At 44.4% G+C, this 23,573-nt stretch overlaps 1 protein-coding gene across 3 annotated transcripts in view; it reads right to left on the bottom strand.

The window, feature by feature from the left end:
• USP49 (ubiquitin specific peptidase 49) overlaps positions 1–23,573 on the bottom strand; it is a 758,970-nt gene that overhangs the window by 484,077 nt on the left and 251,320 nt on the right. For all 3 annotated transcript variants that reach the window (XM_078644724.1, XM_078644727.1, XM_078644726.1), the window contains one exon: positions 11,779–13,186. In XM_078644724.1, the coding sequence (XP_078500850.1) occupies positions 11,779–13,158 (1,380 nt within the window). In that variant the 5' untranslated portion in view covers positions 13,159–13,186. The remainder of the gene's footprint in view (positions 1–11,778; positions 13,187–23,573) is intronic.

The raw sequence follows: 23,573 nt of genomic DNA, 5'->3' as shown, positions 1-23,573 counted from the left end.
AGGGAACCTAAGGCTTTCGCGGAGTCTGTGTCCGCTTTTATTACTTGCAACGCATTATCGATATGTCTTCCGAAAAGGTTTTCCCCAACAAAGGGCATGTCCACGATCTTTGTCTGGACTTCGAGCCTGAAAGATGTAGCCTTCACCCACCCCTGTATTTGAAGCACTACAGCTCCAGTCATCTTTCTGAATCCTATCGATGAGATGTCCATGACTATGTTGATGGACTCAGAAACTGCTCTAGCTCCGTCTTGCAGAATCATTGCCGCCTCTTCTTTTTTGTCTTCAGAAAGATGAGACAAAAGTGTAGCGATGTCCGACCACATCTGTCGGTTATATCGGCTGACAGGTGCCAATGCATTTGTGGCTTTGATAGAAGCTGGTGCCACTACTGCAAAGCCATCCATCTTTTTGCCCTCCTTGTCAGGAGGAGCTGACAAAAGTAGAAGCTGGGTTCTTGGAGTGTTTCTGCGCTGCCTGCATAACTACTGATTCAGGTCGGAGATGACCGATCCGGCACGCTGGTGATGTTTAGGGGGCACAATACTTTTTCTCATTCCTAGGAACCGAGGCTGCATAATCTTCAGCCCCTCTTTCCTGAGGTTGTTGATTATTGGTATTGTCCTTATAGATTTTCTTGAAGTTTCTTTAAAGTCATAGAGGAAACACTCATTTTCCTTTACCGGCAAAGGAAGTTCGATCCGCTTGGAAGCTTTCTCCATTAAGGCATGAAAGCCACCGATGTCTTCCGGCTGTGAATTTGCCGGAGATGGCGATGGTGATGGTGAAAGAATAACATATTGATCCCATTCATCGACCACTGGGTCGTCTTGCAACAATTCCCCTTCCTCTGGCTGCTCCTCCTGCTCGCTTTCCACAAAGTCATTCCTAATCGTTATTATTTTAGGGGTACGAACTTTCTGCACCGGAGGCGGAGATTGAATCACCGGAGTCTGAACCACTGGCTGTGCTATACTTGTGGTGTTGGAGGCAGGGGCATTGGCATCTAGGAAACGGCAATAGTAGTCGTTAATCATGTGCCTTAAGTCGGAGACTAGAGAGATAGGCATGGATATTGCATCTTCCCTGACATTATCATCCTCTTCTTCGTCGTAATCGTAGGCTTGCTGGAATGATTCATACCTTCTTGATCCTTGTACTGGGCGATCTTTAAACAACAGTTCTTCCTGAACTTTCTGGTATTCCTCCTCATCGGTCTCCTGGCTTTTAATTTGGAGTTGCGAGGGACTATAAGCCACTCCGTACGGACGTTATCTTCTGACTCCAGTAAATCCAGGAGTTTGGAAGGGGGAAGCGGCGAGATCTTGGTCCATGTGCTGAATTCTGTTGTTTTCTTGTCCGCCGACGAGCCCGTCAATGGAGGAAATCTCTTTATTGTGATGGTTGATCTGGTCATCGGTGATTTGAAATTCGCCGTCGGCGGAGCGCCGTTGACAAGAGCGAGGACGGTGCAATTAGAATGGCCGTCGACGAGTTTTGTCGACTCATCGTCGATGGCCCATCAGATGTCGTGATGCAGTCGTCGTCGATGTCTTCGTCTGTGTCGTGACAGAAGATACTCCGGTCTTCGTCAACGGGAGCGACGACGGAGCCTTCGTCTCTGAAGGCTTTTTGAGGGGTGTAAGAGGCAAAGAAGATGACGATAATTCTTTGACTTTAGCTTTTTCTATTTTCTGTTTCTTCACCTCAGCTTTTTCCTCAGACAACTCCCTCTTATGTTTTTTAGAGGAGTGCCCTTTAGATCCTTCATCATAATCAGAGTCTGAGGTGGTCTTCTTTTTCTGCAGCCATAATAACAAGCAAGCTTGTCTGTCTGTCAGGGTTTTAGCCGAGAATGCCCGACCGTGTTTGCACTCCTTGGGGACCTGCTTGGGGTAAAGGCAGTATAATCATTATTTGTGAGGGTCCTCAGAATATAATCTAGCCTTCCCACAAGATCTGCAAGGTCTGAAAATCCTCTTCTTAGAGCTGTCAGACATGGTGAAGAAATAGAGGAAAACAGTTACTCAATCCAAAACTGTAGAGGTCAAAAGTTCAGTTTTTGGTTACTTGGTGAGCAGTGCTCAGGAGACTCCTTCTCACACGACGGCGGTTGGAAATCTCAGGTATGGTGGCTCGGCTTGGGATTGTGATCTCAGGGCTGGCAGCCGATTGGTTGGTTTTTGGACCACATAATAATGATGATAAGCTAACAAACTCTGTACTTCCCTATGGAGTTTTCTTTGCTGTTTTTTCTTTTACTGATATGGTTATTCTTTTACCGTGAGACTTCCACCATGACGACGGGGAAGATACAAGCATGTGAATCTATGAAAGATTCAATACTGGAGAAGGAGAAATACTCTTAAATTATCGATTGGGAGTCAATCGCTGTGTTTTACCAACTTTCTTTACCTGGGAGAAGCTTCAACTCCTCGCTTTCTTGGCATACACAGATAAGAATGTCTTGCCTGAAGCTTAGGAAGTTGGTAGTAGAAATATTCAATCTCCCACAGTCTGTAGGAAGGGTGACTCTCTCCCCTCTGTTGACTATTTACATATATCAGTGGATCCCAAAAGCTTGGTATGAAGCAGGGTTTTTGGGGTATTCCAAAGTGCTTCACAGAGGAAAACGTATATGTGTACAACCCATCTATCTTCTTCCTACCAGCTCCCATAATGACATTCACTCAGAGCTAAGTCTACAGTATATCTCAGAGAAAGTGAAGCTGGCCCCCTCTTTTGCTGTGGGTAATGATCTAGGTCAATAAGGGGACTAGTCTAAACAGGGACATTATACAGGACTGTCTTACTCTAGGAAGAGTTTAAAGCTCCCTTGGTTGGGTTATGTCCAAAAACCTTCAAAGAATTAGGTCTGTCCCATTTGTTCGAATCACCATCCTCCTTAACCAAGGTTGACAAGCAGGTGGTATGGCTCTGATTCTTAGCCAGACACAGAGATTACACACAGAATGTGAGTATAATATGTAATGGAGCTTTTATTAGCAGGTTCAGATGAGCCTGTGTTTTATTTAACCTTAGATCTGACTTTCTAGGACAGCTCACTCCTGTTCTGTTTTAGAGCAGGTACGGTGGGGCGCCTTTTATGTTTTTGGGAGGGTCAGAATGCTTTTGGTAGCACTGTATTGGCGTGTCCATGTGATGGGCTATCCGACCAAGCTTTGTTGCACTTTGTGTTTTTGTCAATTTTATTTGATTTTTTATCTCTTTTTTTAAACTTATTTTAAAGCACTTAAAGTTTCAAAAGTGCAGAGATGCAGCTTTTAGGTAGCTCTGAAGTTTGTTTCAGAGTGTGCTTCTTTTTAAAAGAGGAAGTGAGGTGGTGAAAAACAATGGAAGGTTGACCTCCTTTCTCATTAATTAGCTATTGCATCTTATATATTTTCTTTTGTTCTAGCCTAAAAGGACGGTTTAAGTTGCCAGGGTTAGATCATGAGGTGAGGTGTACACAGGTTTTAGGGTGACTTAGGCTTCTAAGATTCCTAGCGGACTCTGGGAGGTTTATGATTTTTGTATAGTTAAAAATCTGCAGGATATCCTACATAAGAACCGATCTGTCACAATTGTTTTGAATATATACTATTCACCTTTATGCTAAAGAGTGTTGACTTTGTTACCTGCACTGCTGCTTGCTTGGAATGTAAGCACTTTATTTTGATAATTTGTTCTTGTACTACTATAGACATTTATTTTTAAGCAGTTTTATTTATGTGACGTATTGCTGGTTTCTTTTATGATTTTATTTAAAATAGAATAAACTTACATGAGCTGAATTAATTTGAATTATGGTTATATTAATGGCCTAATTTTCAGCAAAACTTTAAGGGCTGCCTATACCCATTATCTATTTCTAGCAGATCAGAAGCACTGAAGGATTGAAGGAATCAGATGGCTGCACATCACGGGGATCTGTGAGGAAGATGTCAGGATGGGATTCGGCCTACAAAATCTGGACCACCAACCTTTCCAAAAGAAGTGGGTAGACAGAAATCAGGGGTTTGAGGTATTTGGGTCAGATACCTCCCCAACAGTTGAACTGTGCTAAAAATTGATTTTCACTTTGTCAACCACACCTGAAAGGCCAACACTCTTCTAAAGAAAGTGCAGATGACAAACATAACAATACACTGACCTCAGGCAAGGCACCCAGGTTACTTCCATTCTAAACCTCCAGCAATCAGTCCAATATTTAAGTTCAGTGGAGGCAGGAGACTGTCAACCTTACTGCAGACATTCCTTTTGGATAGTGTTAATGGAAGTCAATAAAACCAAAGCAGGAACCAAAAAGCTTCTCAACGCATGCACAATTTTTCAAGGCTTGCCATTTCTGACAATTTGTAAAATGAAGCTGCTACCTTTCTTCACTATTAAATCACTGTTAAAAACCCTGAGCCTATGATGGATTCAGAGGAGGCCTAGCCAGAGCAAACCTTAATGCCAGTAGTATTGCAACTCACGCAGGACCAGGAATGTAGTCCAATTATTAGAAATACTTCTGGAGTATGATAAACTTCAGAAAAAGTATGCTTTACAAATATGCTTCTTATACTGTCACAAGACATAAACTTAGATATATCAGATAGGGGAATAAAAAGGACAAGGGAAAACTATGGACAGATGGCACCATCAATGGTTTAAACAAATACCAGGACTTTTTAGAAGGTGGGGCACTGTACCTCGGAGAAAGGAGAAATAGCCAAGTACAAACTGTTAACAATTGCCCCACTCTGATTAAGTAAGGCACCACAAGTAGCAAACCAGAGCTAGGGCAGCTTCAGATGGTGCATGGGTTTCTCACAAATTTTAGCATGAGCAAGCTCCAATAAAAATGGCAGAAGCTGTGCATCTTGGAGGTCCTCGTACCAGTTGTCCTCAAGGCTGGGCAATCTCATCCCTAGTATCATAGCACCCAATATCTGAGTCTGTGCATGAAGGTCATGAGCCCTTCCAGGAGGTAGAGAAACTGTGTGATTATCAGAAGGGTAGTAAAGACGTTGTGGCTCAGATAAAGAAGTGTGTGGTTGCACTTGAGATCAGCGCAGAGCTATCTTGGTGTCGGACAGTACTTTAGGTTGGCCGGTGTAGTCTGGCGTCAATGGCACTGGCATCCGTGCATTGTGTTCCAGAGTGGATTGTGCTACTGCGTAAGAAACTGGTACCAAAGTCTGTCTGGAACCCTGAGCAGATCCAGAGGGCTCAACTGGTCCAGCTGGAAGACCTCTTGTCTGCCTGGGGCATGCAGACCCAGAGGGAACTGTTGACACATCAAAAATCCATAGCATGGCTTCGCAAAGTTGCAGCAGACAACACTGAAAAGTTCGGTTGATGCAGAATGAGAGTCAGCATCGACTCATAAGTATAGTGACTTCAGATGCACGAACTGGAGGCCCAATGATGCCCTTGTGCCTTCTCGGAAGATCAAGAGAGGTGGGGCTGGCTTGGACTTCTTTCACTGCTTGGATTTGCCCAAAGAGTAAGATTGTGAAATGAACCTCTGGCGGGAGCAAACTCGGGAGAGGAGCTGAGACCTACCTTTAGACATCAACCAATCTTGGCAAGGAGTCTTGCAGTGCTTCGCCACAATGATCTTCACTTGCCAGTCTTGAAAGACCTTGGGGTGCATCAAGGCACAACCAATGCCTAAAATGAATGCGTGTCCTCATGTAACGTAACTGGTGCTATGTAAAGCGCTCTGATACCTGATTCAGTTCGGGTCTAGTTCGCGCTATATAAAACTCTGCAAAAAAAAAAATGCAGGCTTGGAATCTTAGTCTGACCCAGGCACCACAGTCAAATCACATTACGGCCCATGCCCAGCTCTCGACCTACCCCTGTTGGCCACCCAGGCAGCTCCAGTAACCACGTTCTCCCTCCTACTCCATCAGGCCCTCTTTCCTCTGCTGCATTCTTTCTTTCCCCTTTTTTGCTTTCTCTCCATTTGCCTGCGTTTTAATTTATTACTCTTTTGCTCTCTTCCTGCCCTTTTTTTTAACTGCTGCTCCGTTCTTTCACTCTCCATTTTCAGCTTTTTTCTAATTGCTTTGCTGTCACTATATCCTTTCTTTCTTTTGCTCCCTTTTGCTTTCTCTCTCTTTTTACCCGCCCTTTTGCTGCTGCTCTCGAACGTTTTTCACTATCCATTTCAACTTCTTTCCTATTGCTTAGTTGTCACTATATCCTTCTTCCTTCGTGCTCTTTTTGCTCTTAGCCCCCCTTTTTTAGGTCTTGCATGCGCTGCATTGGAGGGCCTTTAGCAGTTGCTCTGGTCATTTTCAAGCACACACTCGTGCCTGTGGCGGCATCCACCTTGCGGGAGCGAGCAGGGGCGCACCACGAGTGCAGTGCTTGAAAATGAGCAGCCTGCACGAGCACGCACCACTCCCGGGCGCTCTCTCTCTTTTACTCGGTCTCTCCCTCTCTCTCGCTCTCTCTCCCCCCCCTCTTTCTCTCCCCCTCTCTCTTTCTCACTCTTTCCCTTTCTCTCTCTCTCTCTCTCTCTCCCTCCAGCCCCCTGATGGCAACTGAACCTTCATGCTGCTGCTGGCTAATCAGACGTCGCTGGTTGCCCTCAGAGTTCACATCTCTTGGTGAGTGCAGAGGGACACGTTTGCTTATTTTGTCATTATGAATAGATTTTTATTTTTTGATATAACGGTTTAATTACAGAATGTGTTTGAGCTTGGTTAGAATGTGCTTGTTTGTTTCTAAGTCTGGCCAGTTGATGAGCTGCACGTCAGGTCGCTAACAAGGCATCGTGAGTGCACATCAAATGCGGAGTCTGCATCTTATTGCATAGACCCAGTGGGTACCCACTTGAATACCACTATCATCCTAGGGGTTACTTCGGTGTCGGACTCTGTAGTCCGTTTAGGTGGGCCATGTCTCCGGCAGCCATGTGTGTGATGGCGTTGGTTACTATGGCAACGATCAGCCAATTATACCACATGCGGGTGGCTCTGCCCAGCTAACAAGCATTGGCATAGCCAATAGGTCTCGCCTTTGGGACCTTATAAGTATTTAGTTATGCAGCATAATATCCTTACTGCAACAACATTGCATGGCTAAACACTTATAATCAAAATGGTTGCACCAACACGGTATGTGTGAGTGTCTCCTGGGGCACAGAAGTGTGCTATAATTCTGCAGGAAAACTTATAAGGTCACAAAGGCAAGACCAATTGGCTATGACAATGCTTGTTTTTATACTGCTCTCGACCGTCATTCACTGCCTGTTGCCATTTTCCCGCTCTTCAGCTGCCTCAACCTTTCCCTCTACCTCTGTGTCTCCTCCCGCTGCCCCCTCCTTACCTGCTTCGCATTCCCGCCTTTACCTCAACAACGCCCACTGCCTCTCAGTGCCTCTCTAACCTACCAGGACCTACTTAATGCAGGACGCGCAGCTGTTGCGCCCATCTGCGCCTGTACTGCACCCAGTGCCACGAACCCTGGGCCTCACACCACCCACAGCTGCATCTCAGCCGCCCGCCATGCCCGGGAAGCCTTCTCAACACCTGCTGCACCGCTCCACACTCCACGGTAGGCCCTTTTACCTGCAACCAATGTCACTTCACTTGTGAGCACGCTCTCCCCCACCCTCTCACCTTCACCCAGACCACACGGCACGACACACCCCACCACACCAACAACCCACCACCAGCTTGCATGCGTTGTCCTCAACACTTGCTCTTTCTACAAACATGCCACCAAGTTCTGGGACCTCCTCAACCCTCCCGCACCAGACAGTCTTCCTCACTGAAACTTGGCTCTATTTTGTGTCGGCCCCAGATATCTCCACTGCCATACCGACAGAATACAAGATCACCCACTGCGACTGCATCAACAAGCCTGGAGGAGGTATCACCATCATCCACAAGGAATCCATCAGATGCACTACCACGGACGACACCATCCCAGCAATGGAACATATCAACTTCAGAATTCATACAGAGAAACCTACCATCAGGGGCACGGCTGTCTACTGTCCACCAGAGCCTCGAACCACTTACTGCAACCCCATCACCGACTTTATCGCCCCCTCGCCATAGACTCCAAAGATCACATTCTCCTGGGCAACCTCAGTTTCCACCTCGACAACAAAACAAACCCAAACGCCGCCAACCTCATCGACTGCCTGAACAACATCGACCCACACACATCGCAGGATACACGCTCAACGCTACATTCACCGTAACGGACTGTGTCAAATACAGCTACACCACCGAACTCACATGTACTGACCACTCCATTGTCCACTTCAATGTAACCACCTCAAAGCCCCCTCCCCTGCCCAACACCGCCACTCAATTAAGGCCTCATAGACCAAATGGACCGACGCTCTTGCCCTCAACCACCCAAACACCACAACGACGTGAACCAGGATGTCAGGAGTTTCAACACCTGCATCACAGACTGTGCCATCAGTCATCCCCATCAAAAACACAAAACACAGAAGATCCCACAAGCAAGCCAGCTGGTACACCATAGACCTCAGGGCCACCACACGCCACTGCAAGTACCTTGAGAAAAGCTGGTGCACTAGCAAAGACACAGCAGACTGAACCTCCTACAACACAATACTCAAACTATACCACTACCAACTTTGTAGGACAAAGAAGAAAGCCCTGGCACTGTGCATCGAAGCAAGCTCCAACGACTGCAAAGAGCTCTTCTGCATCCTTAAAGAATTCTCTAAACCTGCAGCTGCAACAAGCGACATCACTCCCACTCAGGACCTCTACACCAGCCTGACAAACTTCTTTTACAATACGATTGCCAAAATCTACAGAAACTTCAACCCCCAACCCAAGGCCCTAGGCTTCAATTGTCAACTCCACGCCTGTGTCTGACCCAAGGCTGACCGCCTGGAGCCACCTCACTACACAGGGCACCATCACTATCATGAAATCTATCCACTCAGGCGCCCCCTCCGACACTTGACCCCACTACATCTTCAACCTAGATGCATCCAGGACCAGACATGAACTTACCACCCTACTCAAACCTCGCTGGACACACCTACCGTCTCTGAAGACAAGAAGCAGGCCTGAGTCAAACCCGTGTTGAAAAAACCCTCAGAGAACCCCAACGAACTCAACAAATATAGACCCATCTCCCTGCTCCCTTTTCCGGCCAAAGTCATCAAAAAAGCAATAAACCAACAGCTCACCATCCACCTAGAACATAATCACCTCCTGGACGACTTCAGCTTCCGCCGCAACCACTGCACTGAAACAGCCCTAAAAGTGGCCACCAACTACATCTAGGCTCACCTCGACCAAGGGGAGACAGCGGCGGCCCTCATCCACCATGATCTCTCAGCAGCGTGCAACATGTTCTCCTACCACACGCTCATCACCAAACTACACGAAACAGGCATCCAAGGAATCGCCCTCTAATAGATTGTCTCCTTCCTCACCAATAAAACTCAATGAGCCAACCTTACACTTCCGAATACAAATCGATCATATGCAGAGTCCATCAATACTTGTCACTCAGCCCCACTCTCTACAACATCTACATGATACACCGGGCCAACATAGTCAGATTCCACAGACTCAACATCATTTCCTACCCCAACGACACACAACACAATCTCTCCCTCTCTGAAAATTCCACCTCCTCTAGAACCAACTTCCACAAATGCATGACCAGCATCACCAACTGGCTGAGGAACAACTGCCTTAAACTCAATACAGACAAGATGGAAGTCCTGATATTTGGCAAAAAAAAGAATCCCCCTTGTAAACCTCCTCGATGCCCAAAGAACTCTGACCCATTTCAACCCTGACTGAGCACGCCAGGAACCACTGTAGCAAACGTATCATAAGATCTTAAGTCAATGCCATATCATCCTCCTGGTTCAAGATCCTGTGCATGCTACGCAAGATCTTCACGTGGCTCCTTATGCGGGAATCAAGGCCCACCTCATCCAAAGACTCCAGACCATCCAAAACGCTGCAGCAAGACACATACTTGATCTGCCTTGTCACACCCTACTCACCCCCCCCCCCAATGCCCTCTTCCCCACCCCCACTCAGTGCTTAATGTGAGCCAGTGGCTTCCGGTGCTCGGCACATACACTTTAGTCGTCAACACCGGTGCAAACTTGACCCAAATGTATTGGAGCGCTTTTCATAAGCACCAGTTAAGGACATATTCTTTTTTTTTAGCCACGGGCCGATTAATGATTTGCCCAGAATCAGAGGATGTTGAGCCTACACCAAAGCTCAAACCTGGTTCCCCAGCTCCAAAGTTGGCAGCTCTGGCCGCATCCTCTCCCCATTTGTGGGGTTTCACAGTAAGAAGTTAGTTTCGTTACAGGTGGCGCTAATAGGAGCAATGGGCTGGTGCAAGCGGCCTTCTGACGAGAGCCTCTGCACTTATTTTTTCACAAATTAACCACTACGCCCACCTAAGAGCGCTCCATTGCTCCCCGTGCTGAAAGAGATTCTATTTCAAGCACTCACTGGTGCAGGATCCTGCACGACACCGGGCCCTGACTACATCAACCACCGCCTGAGCTTACACAAACCTGAAGGACACCTACACTTCGCCTCCCTCTTGCTGGCACACACACCCTGCATATGCCGAAGCAAGACAAGAGGACACTCCTACTTCGCAGCTAGGGCCTGGAACGGCCTCCCCTTCCACTTAAAGACCTCTCCCACTCTACAAGAATTCCGAAGGAAACTGAAAACCTGGCTATTCAACTGATGCACTTGACCCTGCCAGCACCTGGATACCCCCACGGGTGACAAGTTGCGGTCTTCAAATCTATTGATTGATTGGTGTAAATCAGGTACAGAGATTTGTTTGTCACCTTCCCCTCATGATCTGAACCCTGTAGATTTGGGAGGAGGCATATCCTTTGCATACTAATTTTAGTAGATTTTTTTGTTTGGTAAAAGGGGGCTCAATAAAACAAGGGGTAGCTCCGGATCAACGTCTGATGGTACAGAAAGAAAGGAAAGAACTGATGTCAGCAGACCTGGGTGGTGCCTAGACAGGCCCACGCACATGGACAGACATAGACGTGGAGCTACCGCCGTGCACAGAAACTGCTGAAGATTTTCTAGATCCAGTCTGTTGTCTGGGGGAGTATTTCAAAGGAGAGAAACTGCAGTTATATTTCTCTATTGGCACACCTGCCACTCCACATTTTCAACAAGAAAGCGAGCCATAACATGGAGAAAATCTCTAGCTCAGTGAATTTCACATGTTTGGCTTTTTCTCAGGCTTTTTCTCCTTTTGAATTTCAGCAGATTCAAACTGCCGGAATCTATCAGGAAAAAACAGCAAAGGTGTAATAATTATCACACAACATGTAATTCCGATCCCTGTAAAAATTCCTGCTTGCACCGGGTTTAGAATTTAGCCCTGACATTATGAAAGCTTTAGTCAAGAAGGAGCGAGGTCCATATGAATCCTGAGTAGCTGCCAACTGTGAGGATAAACAACATTACACAGTTCACGTTTATTAACCCAAACAGTAGTCACTAAAAATTTTTTTTTAAATCACCAGAGATTTCCATTAAACAACCCTAGGATCAGAGGCAATGGCTATTTGAGACAATATTGGCTGGGGCTTCATCGAATAAACAAAGGGTTATAATAGGTAACAAGGTAACTCTACAATCTCAACAGACAACTAGAAAAGAAGATGATGTGTGTTGGCATACAAGTCTGACAAGGTACCTAGCACGTGAACAGCACCATCAGAGAGTATATATGGGAAACAGTTCTTTTACACACAAATACCTGACTGAGTAGCTGCCCATGAAAGATGGTGTTCACCACCTTGAGAACCTGCTTGGTAAGTTTCCTCTGTGAGAAGGGGATGAGTATTCTGCGCTTGGTTCCCTCGGACTCCAGTTCTTGCTGCACTTTGTCCAAGAGCTCACATAGGAACTCCTGAGCATCCTGCTGGTCATAACCCCGAAAAGCTGGGATGAGGCTCCAGACAGAGTGCAGCATAGCGAAGGGAGATACCAGTGCCCACTTTCCCGACCACATAACACGGAAAAGGGTGTGCAGTTCATTACAGAGGGAGATGTGCTTGGTTGTACGCTCCTTAGGTTGGATCAGTTCTAGACTACGGTCGATGGAAGACCCTCCATTTAGGCCAGCTGGCAAACTTTGTTTCACCAGAGATCCTAGTTTGACATTCCGACCAGTCCCAATACTGGAGGCCGGCTCATGCACTAGCTTGCTTGGTAATGGAGGTTTCCCAATGGCAGTTTTGGCCAATAACTCTTCAGTCTCATCTGGGTTAAGAGTCAAGAAGCATTCCCTAAATTTCTGCAGGTGGCTAAGCACTTGGAGAATCGAGTTCATGTAGCAGGTGTTGCCCAAGTTACGGAGGCCAGTCACACCAGGTGTGACCAAAGGCTTCCGCCGAATGGAGTAGAACTGGCTGAACCTGCTGTTGCCCACTGGTTTTGAGGTAGGAGCACTTGCTGACATCTGCCTGAACTTGGGAGGCAGAAGACTGTCCCTGTGAGCATGAGATAAGAGCCTTGCACTCTTTCTGGGTGGCGTATTGGCGAGTTCTTCCAGAAGGCGTCTTTTCACCTCCTGCCTGCGTTGTCGGGCTACTTCCTTCTTCCTCTCGTGTTCCTCCCATTGTTTCACCTGCTCTTGTCTCAGCTGTCCCACAGAGCTCTTCTGAAACCATATCCTCAAAGCTTTGGCCAAAAGGAACCTTCGTCTGTGCCAGAGAGCAGTAAGCATCTGAGGTTTCCTGGGAGGGGCCCTGCTGTGTGTGTACATGGATCCCCCCATTGATCTCAAGGTCCTTCCACCATGGGGCAGCAGGCCATGCTTTTGATTCCTTACTGCAGTCAATGTGCTTCTCAGCAGCTTCAGGTCTCCCTCCGGGTTGTCATTAAGTACATAATCCTCACACACATAACAGAAAACATATAGTTCATACACCTCCATTGCCAGAGGATGTCTGGTCTCCTGGAAGTGCTTAAGTGAGTGCTCCTCAATGTACCGTCCACAAGCTACGTGTGAGCATTTCAAGCAGGCCCAGACAGCTTCTGTAGTGTCACAGTCAACACAGCGCCACTTCTGCGGGTTCAGGATGGAGTGATCCTGGGCAAGTCTTAACCGCCCTACATGCTTGCATCTATCCATGACTCACAAAAGTCTCCACAGATTTACTCTGGCAAAGAAAAGCAGGAGGAAAAACAGCATTAGTGTCTAATCAAAAGGCAAAGAACACAGTTTGTACCTAACAGTTTTAAATTTCAACTTCCCTACATCAACATAAATATAAACTCCAACAAAAATAGTTTAGAGTGAGGAATGAAACAACGCCTCACCTGTGTTGGTACGAGTAATTAAGATAAACAAAACATTGGGTCTGTGTGGAAGCCATCTGATCCAACTTTCAATTACTCAAAAATAAAGTAAATACAATTCTGGAAATTGCACTGTTCTTCATGTGAATTGCATACTTCAGTTATCTGGCAGTCTAATACAGAAAAATCATTAAAGCAATGTAAAACTACAAGGAAGCAGCAGGGGTCGTGTGTTTTTAACCAAACTGGAGATTAAATGAACAGGAATCCTAGTGTTTCTCAGAGATGCTAAATTGATTTTGCAATCCATGACATCGAGAAAGAAGCAGCAAACGTTCTGGGATGCAAACGAAAAAGAAATCTTGGCTGTAATTCTGGTTCTCCATTATGAGCATCTTCATTTAATTCATAAACATTGAATACATCAATCTAGCCACGAGTATCCCAACATTCTTAAATAAAAAAGAAAAACATATCACGGTTTCCAAAATAAAAATGAAAAATGATAAATTAAATGAAAATGCCTGTTTTTTTTCTATGCATGCAAATAGAATAACATAGTGTACCAAACAGACACACCAGCATTAACTACGAAATATACAGTATTTGCATTATTAGCCAGCTGATGAGCTACTATTCGATAGGGCGGAGCCCCCTCCAAACTGTTGCAACTGGATCCAAGACTTGGTACTGGTATCCTAGTAACAGCCCAATCCAAGCCTAAGGATATCTGGACGAAATTATGCACGTACTTAGCTAAATGCAACTCTGCATCACCCAGGTTGACGCAAAATGATTAATGTTAAATCTCATGCATAAATGAGAAATTGCCAGCATTGTACACGACTTGAATGTACTTATTAGATATTGTGATTACCTTCTACCTTGTGTATCTTTTTGTAATGTGCCAAGAATTGACACCACTGTGTAGGTGAAACTAAATTATGCTTGCACTGGCATATTAGTTGGCTTACTCGTATAAACGCACTGTTGATACAACTGTGTTATGATTACAAGAGATATATATATATATATATTTTAAATAGTATACCAAACGAATGGGTTAAACCCTTATACATTTCTTCTTTTAAGGTTTTTTACACTCTTACATGTGGATACTCTAGCTGTAGATTCCTCACCTTAGAACACTCCCTAGGCGTCAGAACGGATCTTGAAAACTTTTCTCCAGTAAAGCTACTGCACACCATTAGGTGGCGCACTGCAACTCTGCGCTTACTTCTTACCACTTCGGAAGTGGCAGTATAGAGGCGCAAATTAGCGCCACTCATGCACACTAATGTCAGTTTCTTGCTTGTCTCTTTCTGTGCCCTCAGATGCAGAGCATGAACAATTGGTAGAACTAGTGTACACATTCCTTTTTAGATGTTAAAAAGAGGTCACACCACAGACTGAGGAGGAGAAATCTACAGAGTATTCAACAGAAAGTGTTAAATTGAAGTTAACTAACTTGTTCTTCTGATAGATACTTCTAACAGCAGACTCCTCACCTTAAACACCAAAGCAGCATCTCTACAGGTGGCGGGTCTGTGGGAAGGACTTAGACCCAAAAGTCAAGCAGGACCGAGAAGGCAAAATGTCTTTCCCGCCAGATCTGGCTGTCAAGGCAATAGTGCTTAGTGAACTTATGTACTGACGACCATGCTGCAGACAGGCAGATGTAAAGAACAGGCACTCATCGTGCCAATGCATTGGTAGCAGATTAGGCATGGTGGAATCTTTTATCAGACCTTTAGGTGGCTGCTTCTTGGCCTTAAGCAGCTCTTAATGCAGAGGACGATACACTTCCTAAACAGGGTCCTATTCTGCACTTCTTCCATTTTCTCGTTGCAGAGAACACAAAGAAAGCCGATTGTCCAAACAGTGTTCCTTGGTAAATTCAATCAAAGATCTTTCAAGGGGTGAGGAGAGGCAAAAGATTTAGGCTTAGCAACAGGGAAAGTAATCAACTTTAGGCAAGAAGACTGCCGAAACATCAACACCAGTTTGTCTGGAAAAAAGGTCTTGTACGGCAGATGCACCAACAGTGCCTAAAGCTCATTCAAGTGGCAAATATTCGCAATAAGGAGGACAGTCTTCAAAGTAAAGAAACACAGCAAATAGCTATGCATCAGCTCAAAGGGCATGCACGAGAAACATTAAGACTAAATCAAGGTCCCACTGCAGCATCGCAAATAAGTTCAGAAAGACAAGTGCATCAAGACTTTCATAAGCCTCCTCACAACAGGTAGTTTAAACAAGGACAGTTGGTCCAACATGCGTAAAAAGGTTGCAATGGTCAACATATAACCTTTAATAGTGACAACAGCACAGCCTAAGGTGGCCAAAAATAAAACAACAAAATAACATTCAACTGCTTGGATTGTAAAGGACAACCCTGCAGTTACCATAACAAGCCACAAACTTGACCTATGGCCCAGCATAAATGGACTTTGTAGAAGGGCGTCAGGTGGCAAGGAAGACATCCACCACTTCTGGACATAGATCAAATGCAGTTAAATGCAGCCTCACATTCTCCGTGCATGGAGGTGCACACGGCATAGATTCAGGTCAAACACCATGCCATTTTCTTGAGACAGAAGTCCACCCTTAAGTGGCAGCATGATCGGGGGACAGGTACTCATACACAGAAGCCCTGGGTACTACACTCTCCTGGCCCAGTCCAGACCCACTAGAATGACTTGGGTTCAGTTGAGGCTGTTCTTTTTTTTTTAAACTATGGACATACGAAACAGAGGTAGGAAGGCATACAGGAGTCCCGGGTTCATTCTAGCTAAAACGCATGTCTTCTCATTGAAACTTATGTAAATGCATGTTTGGTGGTGGCATAGTGATCTAGCCAGGGCTCACCAGACTGTTGAAGATCCCCTGCACCACCTTGGGATGTAGTCATGGTCACCCAGACACAGTTTGCTGAGCTCACACACTCTCAAGGACCCTGTCAAGAGGTTCACACACAGGACGAGGCCATGACACTCAAACCAACTCCAGAGGTACAGAGCCTATGGCAAAGTTCTTTTGCAATACCACATGGTGGTGTTGTCTATGAGAACCTGCACCAACCTTGCTGTTGTTTTTGATAGGACTGGGTGTCAGTGGTGGTGGTTTTGGGCAACCCTTACCCTTATATATGCAAAACGACTGTTGCCTAGGTATTGTGGACTATAAAACCACCATGGATGATTCGTAGTTTCAGTATTCTTTTTTATTATTTCTAATCGGGCATCTACCTCAAGGCCAAAGAGATGTTCCTCATCAAAAGGAACATTAAGTAGGAGTTACCCTACCGCTGTTTAAATCCATAAAATTTGCAGGCAGGCGGGGCTATGCAGCATAATTGAAGAATTAACTTGTGCAGCAGTATCGACACTATCGAGGGCGTATCTGATCGATGCATTAGAAATGTGTTTGCCAACAGTAACTAGTTGTGACCCTCTTTAGTAATATTGGTCTGGGAGGTGTTGTAACAGCTCCTCCATGTCATCTCAGGTGGCTCTGTTATAACGTGAAAGCAAGCCTACTGAACTGGCTATGGACCAGTGATTGGCATGTCCAACTGCCAAGTGTTTAAATGCCACATCTATCCGCTTGCTCTCCATATCTGGAGGAGGAGCGTCACCTGTACTCTGGGAAGCCGCCCTCTTCCTAGCTGTAGTAACCACTAAGGATTCCGCTGTGGGGTGTCTCCAATATAAAGTAGGTCAGTGGGAGAAGGCTTATATTTGTGCTCAATTCAAGGTGTTAGGACCCATGTTTTGACAGGCTCTCTAAATATCTCTTTAGAGACCTAACATTGACCCTATCATGGGCAAATATTCAACCAACCGTTCGGTTTTATAGAGCGTCTCGACTAAGAAATCGCTTTCCTCCTCAGTGGTGTGCATCTAAACCATATGGTATTCAGCTACTTGCTGAAGGACACTATGGTAGGAAGAGGCGTCATCTGGTAGTGATGCTTTGACTGGGACTAGAGAATGGGTAAATGAACGAAAAGGGAATCATTTGGAAATCTATATCCTTAAATTCAGTTCAGTTCAGTTCAACTTTATTCGGATACAATAGTACCCATAAAAGCACAAAAACATAAATACATCACAATAGTTAGTACAAAAATTAAAATTCCATATCATATATCCAAAGTGCCTAGTACAGAGACAGCCATAATTTTAACATATAGTTAAAACAATTCTCAAGTTGTGTCACATATAATCAAGGGTCCATCATAGACTTACGCGCCCTTATTGCAGTCTTAAGAAAAGTGCCAGTGTGGAGAACTAATTCAACATCATCTAAATCTAATATGCGCCGATACGCTGCATCCAAGGTGATTGGTCTTCTCTTGTTAAAATATGGATAAAAAACTGCTTAGAATATTTAAGATAATATTTACAGAAGAATATAAAGTGCATAATAGATTGCTCACTCCTCCCATCACAAGAGCACAAATTTTGGTTAAAATTTGGGCTATAACACAGTGGAAAGCAAAGTGCAAATCGGATTGTACCAGCTCTTAATCTAAACAAAAGGCTCCTTTCCCAACAACTCATCGGTAAGGTCAAATACATGTGGAGCGGATAACAGTGCTGTTCAATGGCCATGTAGTTGCGCACAATTGTTTTCCTAGACTCCACCACATCCCGCTCGTTGTTATATAGGGAGTACAGAGCATTCTGCAGTTTCTTTTTTGGGACTGATTCTGCTACTATGGGACCCAGGAAAACATTTTCTCTTTTTACACTGCGCAAACTTTGGAGCACACCACTTAGCCATGGGATTTCTAAGCCTTTATCGCAATGTAAACAATCCATAATAATTTGCTGTGTCAGAGATGCCGCTTTGTTCTTCCACACGGATACCCAAAAAAGTGCTGGTCGTGCACGAATAAAATCATTGATAAAATTGATATTGAGCTCCTTGTGACATATATATGTTGAGATTGGAGTGGTCAGTAATTTTCTGTAAAATCTATTTTCTTCCTTCTGAATAACTAAGGAATTAACTGTTCCCCAAATCTCTGCGCCATATGTAGCCACCGGGGTGCACTGGAGTTTGTATATTTTCTGGACTACTAAAAGAGCCCCAGTGGTCTTAGGGCGGGGTAGGCTTAAGATCGAATTGGTGGCCTTTGAGAACTTGCTCCTGGCGTGAGCTAAATGCTCACTCCAGGAGCCGTTCGCAGCAAAGGCCAACCCTAAATAAACAAAAGATCTTACAGAGGTCAGTTTTTGACTATCTATTGTGATCGAGCCTATTTCACGCTTCCCTGGGCCAGTACACATTAAAAAAGATTTCTTAAAATTTACCCGCAGATCTAACTCCTTCATATAATTGTGAACATTTTGGACAACAAGACGCAGGGAATTTGGAGTGCGGCCTATAATGACCGCATCATCTGCGTAAAGGAGCACGGGGATGGACTTCTTATTAATGTATGGGACATCTCAAGTAACCATTTTCAAAGAGCTATTCAGCCCATTAATATATACAATAAAAAGCAGGGGGGCCAACACGCATCCTTAAATGAAAAATTAACTGATTGCCCAAATAGGGGCAAATAAAATTAGACCAATTATTTAGGCATACATCAAGTTATCATATAAAGAAATCTAAAGAAACCAAGAGTACACAATGATCAAAGTGTGAAGAACTCTATATTCTATATATGTAATCAAGAGGTAGACAGCTGAAAAAATCCAAACATACATTGACCATGTCCATCTAGATCACATTAGAAATCAATATTGTAAATCCATAGGTTAATGTATGAGGAGTCTATTCTCTTGTAATAAGTATCTGTCCACAATGAGGAATAAACAATTTATGGATGGAGATCCATGATTCTATGTTAAGAAGTGGACTTGGCGTAGGCGTTTCGGTCGCAAATGTCCGTAGTACACAAGACCAACATCAGGAAAGATAAGGTTAAATGGAAATGCGAAGATGACCACAAATGAACAACAGGTCACTACTAGACGAATTATGGGGCAAGCTCTGTCGAATTAATGATAAGGGGGCTAACGGTCTGTCCATGTGCTATCAGCGAACTTTTTTTAGTTTGACAAGGACTGGCACATCAAGGTCAGGATCTGGAGGCAGGACATCATATGTACCTAAGGATCCAGACTATCTGGGGGCACTCCTTGAAAGTCAGTGTCTTGAGAGTAGGGTGTAGGACTCCCTGGGTCTACATCATCGGAGTGTGTGGAAGACTGTGACATGGATTGTTGAGGTGGTTTACAGTCAAGTGGCACAGAGATGATACCCTTATGCCACATATTCTCTTTGGAGGAGGCTGAGGTACAGCAATGTCCAGACTCTTCCTCTTATGGGTCATTTTGTCAAGTGGTTATTCCGCCTCTAAATGTCATTTCTTCTCCATAAGCCCTAGGAGGTTTTCAAAGACATTGTCCTCCTCATATGGATTGATTGTCCTATAGGCTTTCAGGGGTGCCATGTCTTTGTTAGTTTGTTTTGTACAATGCTCCTATGGAGCGGTGACTGGAAAGGACGTTGGCTTCGATATCAATGTTTTTTTTTCTTGCATCGGTGGGTGAGTCGGCATCAGTGGTGTGTGTCAATGCAGTATGTCTGCTCTGCTCAAACAGCTTTGCCTGCACTGAGAGAGTGCGCGGCATCGATGGCTTCGTAGGCACAGAGTGCTGCTGCAAGGCTGTGCTTCCCTCCAAATTGGCCCTTAGGCCAAATTGGGACCAATTGAGGTATCTACTTGTCTCAGCTCGGAGGCGTGCTCCTAGTGTTAACCAGAACCCGTAGGCTGTTGCGCACCAAAAAGGAGGTCTTGAGGTGGTAAATGCAAGTGTTTTGAGTATGTGATGGTCTAGTGACCCTGGGGACTCATAGCTCTTGGAGTGGTCTTCGTCCTGGGTCCGGATCCCAAGTTTGCAGATTTCTCGAGGAGCTCCACAGTTGGAGGCGACGATTCCTCCAGGCCCTCCTCCTCATGTTGATCAGAGTCATCAGATGCGAATTAGTGCGGACTGCACAGGATGAAATCACCTTCGGCACCAACGTCTTCACCTTCGGTGCCTACCTGTTGTTCCTCCTCTGTGGAGAATTCCGCTTCTACCGTCATCTCAATGTTGTGAGTTAGATGTCGGTCACATCAGGAGTGAAGGGCTTTCTTATTCTTGAACAGGTTGCAGGCTGTGCAATCTTGTTCGTTGTGCTCCGGCGTCAAGCAAATGTTGCAGATGTCACGTTGATCTGAGGATGTGCACTTCACCCCGCACTTTGGTCACTTTCGGGAAAGTCTGCCTCTCTTACCTTCCATCATCCAGAGCCAAGTATTCTCGGCAGCACAGGGGGAGGGGTACGCACAAGGCATGCCTCTCGATAGATGTTACAGCTAAGGTCACCCGATGCGAATTTGATGGTGGATGAAGTTGATAGAGAACAAGAACGAAGTATAGTCGTGGAGAACATGCTCCCAGTCGGTATAGTCATGAGGGCACTAAATTTGCTTGGAGCTTTAGTGCTATCCGTCCAAGTCTGATGGCAGAAAAAAACAATCTAACAATGGAGCAGTTGAACATGTGCATTTACTCGAAGAGGAGACTCATCACATCAGTAGCAAAAGACTTGTTTGAGAAAAACAAGTTTTGGAGTCTGAGCCCAACTCTAGATGGCAGGAATGTGCATACAATGTGTATCAGCAGCCAACACATGCCACAAATATATTTGTTTCCAAAATGCCTTAATCCTCTTAAACTCCCTATCCAGTGGAGTAGTCCTGAATCAATTGGGGTTCATCTTGCTGTTTCCAGCTTGAACAATCAAACTCTCTGGAGTACGATGTTTAGTGAGAAAAGAAGGGTCGCCAGGTAACAGTCTGAAACATCTGTCCACCCATCTCTGGAAGGGTGGAAGAAGGCACTGACAAGGTGCTCATTAGGATATCAGTATTATCCTTACGTATTGGCCTCTTAAGTATGTGGCAAATTCGGCCAATAGACGTTTGAAATAATCTGCCCTCTGACAGCTCAGTTTACACAAATAATGGTCATTGGAGCCTTTAACCTCTAAATAAAGTCTCATGACTTAGACTGAAAATGTCTAGACTTTATAGATTTAATGTCATCACTAAGATTCCAACAACATATAACGTAGCATACTCATATAAAAGGTCACTCGTTGGATTTAATTTGGACACTAAATTTGGAGGAGTTCAATATAACCATACAACCATTTGTCTGGTCAGACCATTATTTGATAGAACTCTGTCCCTATGCTAAAGTAGTCAGGTAGTCAAACTACAGAGATTATAAATACATGGAAGTAGAGACCACTGAATGATGGAAACTGTGCTTCAGCAGACCACACCCACACTATCTGAATCTGTAACTGAGGCAGAACAAAGTTTCACAAACTGGTAAACGGCAGCAGTATTGAGAAAGCAATGACTAACTAACCGAGTAAAACCGGCATCCTGGTTCACCATAGAGATAAAAACAGCCAAACTTAAACTGAATAGCAGAATACAAAGCAGAGTTAATCTTGGTGAAATCTAGCTTTTACAGAAGTAAGATTGTGGAAGCAAAAATGAGCAGAAAGAAACTTTTACGGTCTCAGAAGACCTCACCTCTCCAAGAAGGGTAATGCCCTAGGTGAGATGCACACAGGACAAATGCAACTTTTTCTTTATAGACAAAATAAAGATAATTAAAGAGAGCATTTCTACTAGCCATTGATTCTTACTGGGGAGTCTAAGAGGGAGCCTAACAGTACAGTATTAATCAGTTTTTCCATAATTGTTGAAATCAGTTTGGGTGAGTTAATAACTAAGATTAAATATGGATCTAGAAAAGGACCATTGCCCACCAGCCATCTTTAAAGAATTTGTCACAGTAATAAACAGCCCACTGATAACCCTTCTTAATAAATCACTACAACAAGGCATTGTGCCTAATGCTTTTAAACATGCAAAGTAATTCCACTATTGAAGAAATAAGGGGAGAACTGAATTGTATTGAAAACCTATTCATCTATTTCACTATGCTCATTACCAGCAAAAGTATTAGAGGCTCATGTTGCCTAAGAACTATTTAGACATTTTCAGAACACTGCTTTCCCCTTCCTGCCCAAGTTGACTTTAGACCTTTTCCCAGCACCAAGTCTGTGATCACTTAAGAAGGGAGGGAGACCAAGGGAAGATGCTTCCTTGATGCTGCTAGACTTTTCTGCAGCCTTCGACATGGTCACTCATAAGATCTTGATCAATCGCGTAATCGCGGCAGGGTTGCAAGACAAATCCTTAATTTGGATCAAATCCTTACTGGGAAATCGCACACAGTAGGTAAACCTAGGACATTTTCGAGCAAAAGAGTTTGGGAGGGAGCGCGAATGTTGCTGCACCCATTTTATTTATACAGTAACCCTTTGATAACAGTGGTGACAGCCTCGGGTTGTAGTGTACACAACTATGCAGATGATTCCGAACTGATATTTCATGTAGATGATACTCCATTTTCATATGAATAAAATTCAAAATTCTATGAGACTTCTTGCCAGCTAAATGAGAACTAAACAACTGAAACTCAACGCAGACAAGACTACAAAAGCCCTGCTGAATAACAGAACCATTATTTAAAATAATCTTTACTGGCCAAGGGAACTCGGTCCAGCACTGACTCCTAAAACGTCTGTAAAGAGTTTAGGGGTCATGGTCGATAGAAACCTGGTTGATGGAACCCCCCAGACCCACTACTAAAGTTTGACATCACTTATGCCTACCCTACTATCTACTCATATTTTCGTACCTAGTGTATCAAGCCATCTATTTGATGTAGCATTTGTAAAACGCTTTGATACTATTCCAGGGTCTAGTTCACGCTATATAAAACTTTTTAAATAAATAAATAAAATAAACCTTATGCTACACTCTCTGGTAGGATGCACAGTGTCCAAATTCTCCTTCCTATTAAAAATGTTGAGAAAAATTGTACCTTTGCTGTCTGTTTAGGCAAGCAAACTTATAGTGACAGCCGCTATCGCAACAAGGCTTGACTACTCTACTGTTTATGCTGGATTACAAAATGTTTCCCGTCAAACTTGAAGCTATTCAGAATGAGGCAGCAAGGCTGATATTTCTTCTGCCACGACATAGCCATAGCTTCCGATAAATAAACAAATTAAATTTAAGCTGTGCTGCATGCTGTTTAAAAACATGAATTGAACTGCCCCATAATTTGTGTAAAGAATAAAAAAAAATAC

The sequence above is a fragment of the Lissotriton helveticus genome, chromosome 5_1 (genome assembly GCF_964261635.1).
Source record: "Lissotriton helveticus chromosome 5_1, aLisHel1.1, whole genome shotgun sequence".
Classification (NCBI taxonomy): Eukaryota; Metazoa; Chordata; class Amphibia; order Caudata; family Salamandridae; genus Lissotriton; species Lissotriton helveticus.
This window is presented reverse-complemented; position numbering and strand designations above follow the sequence as displayed.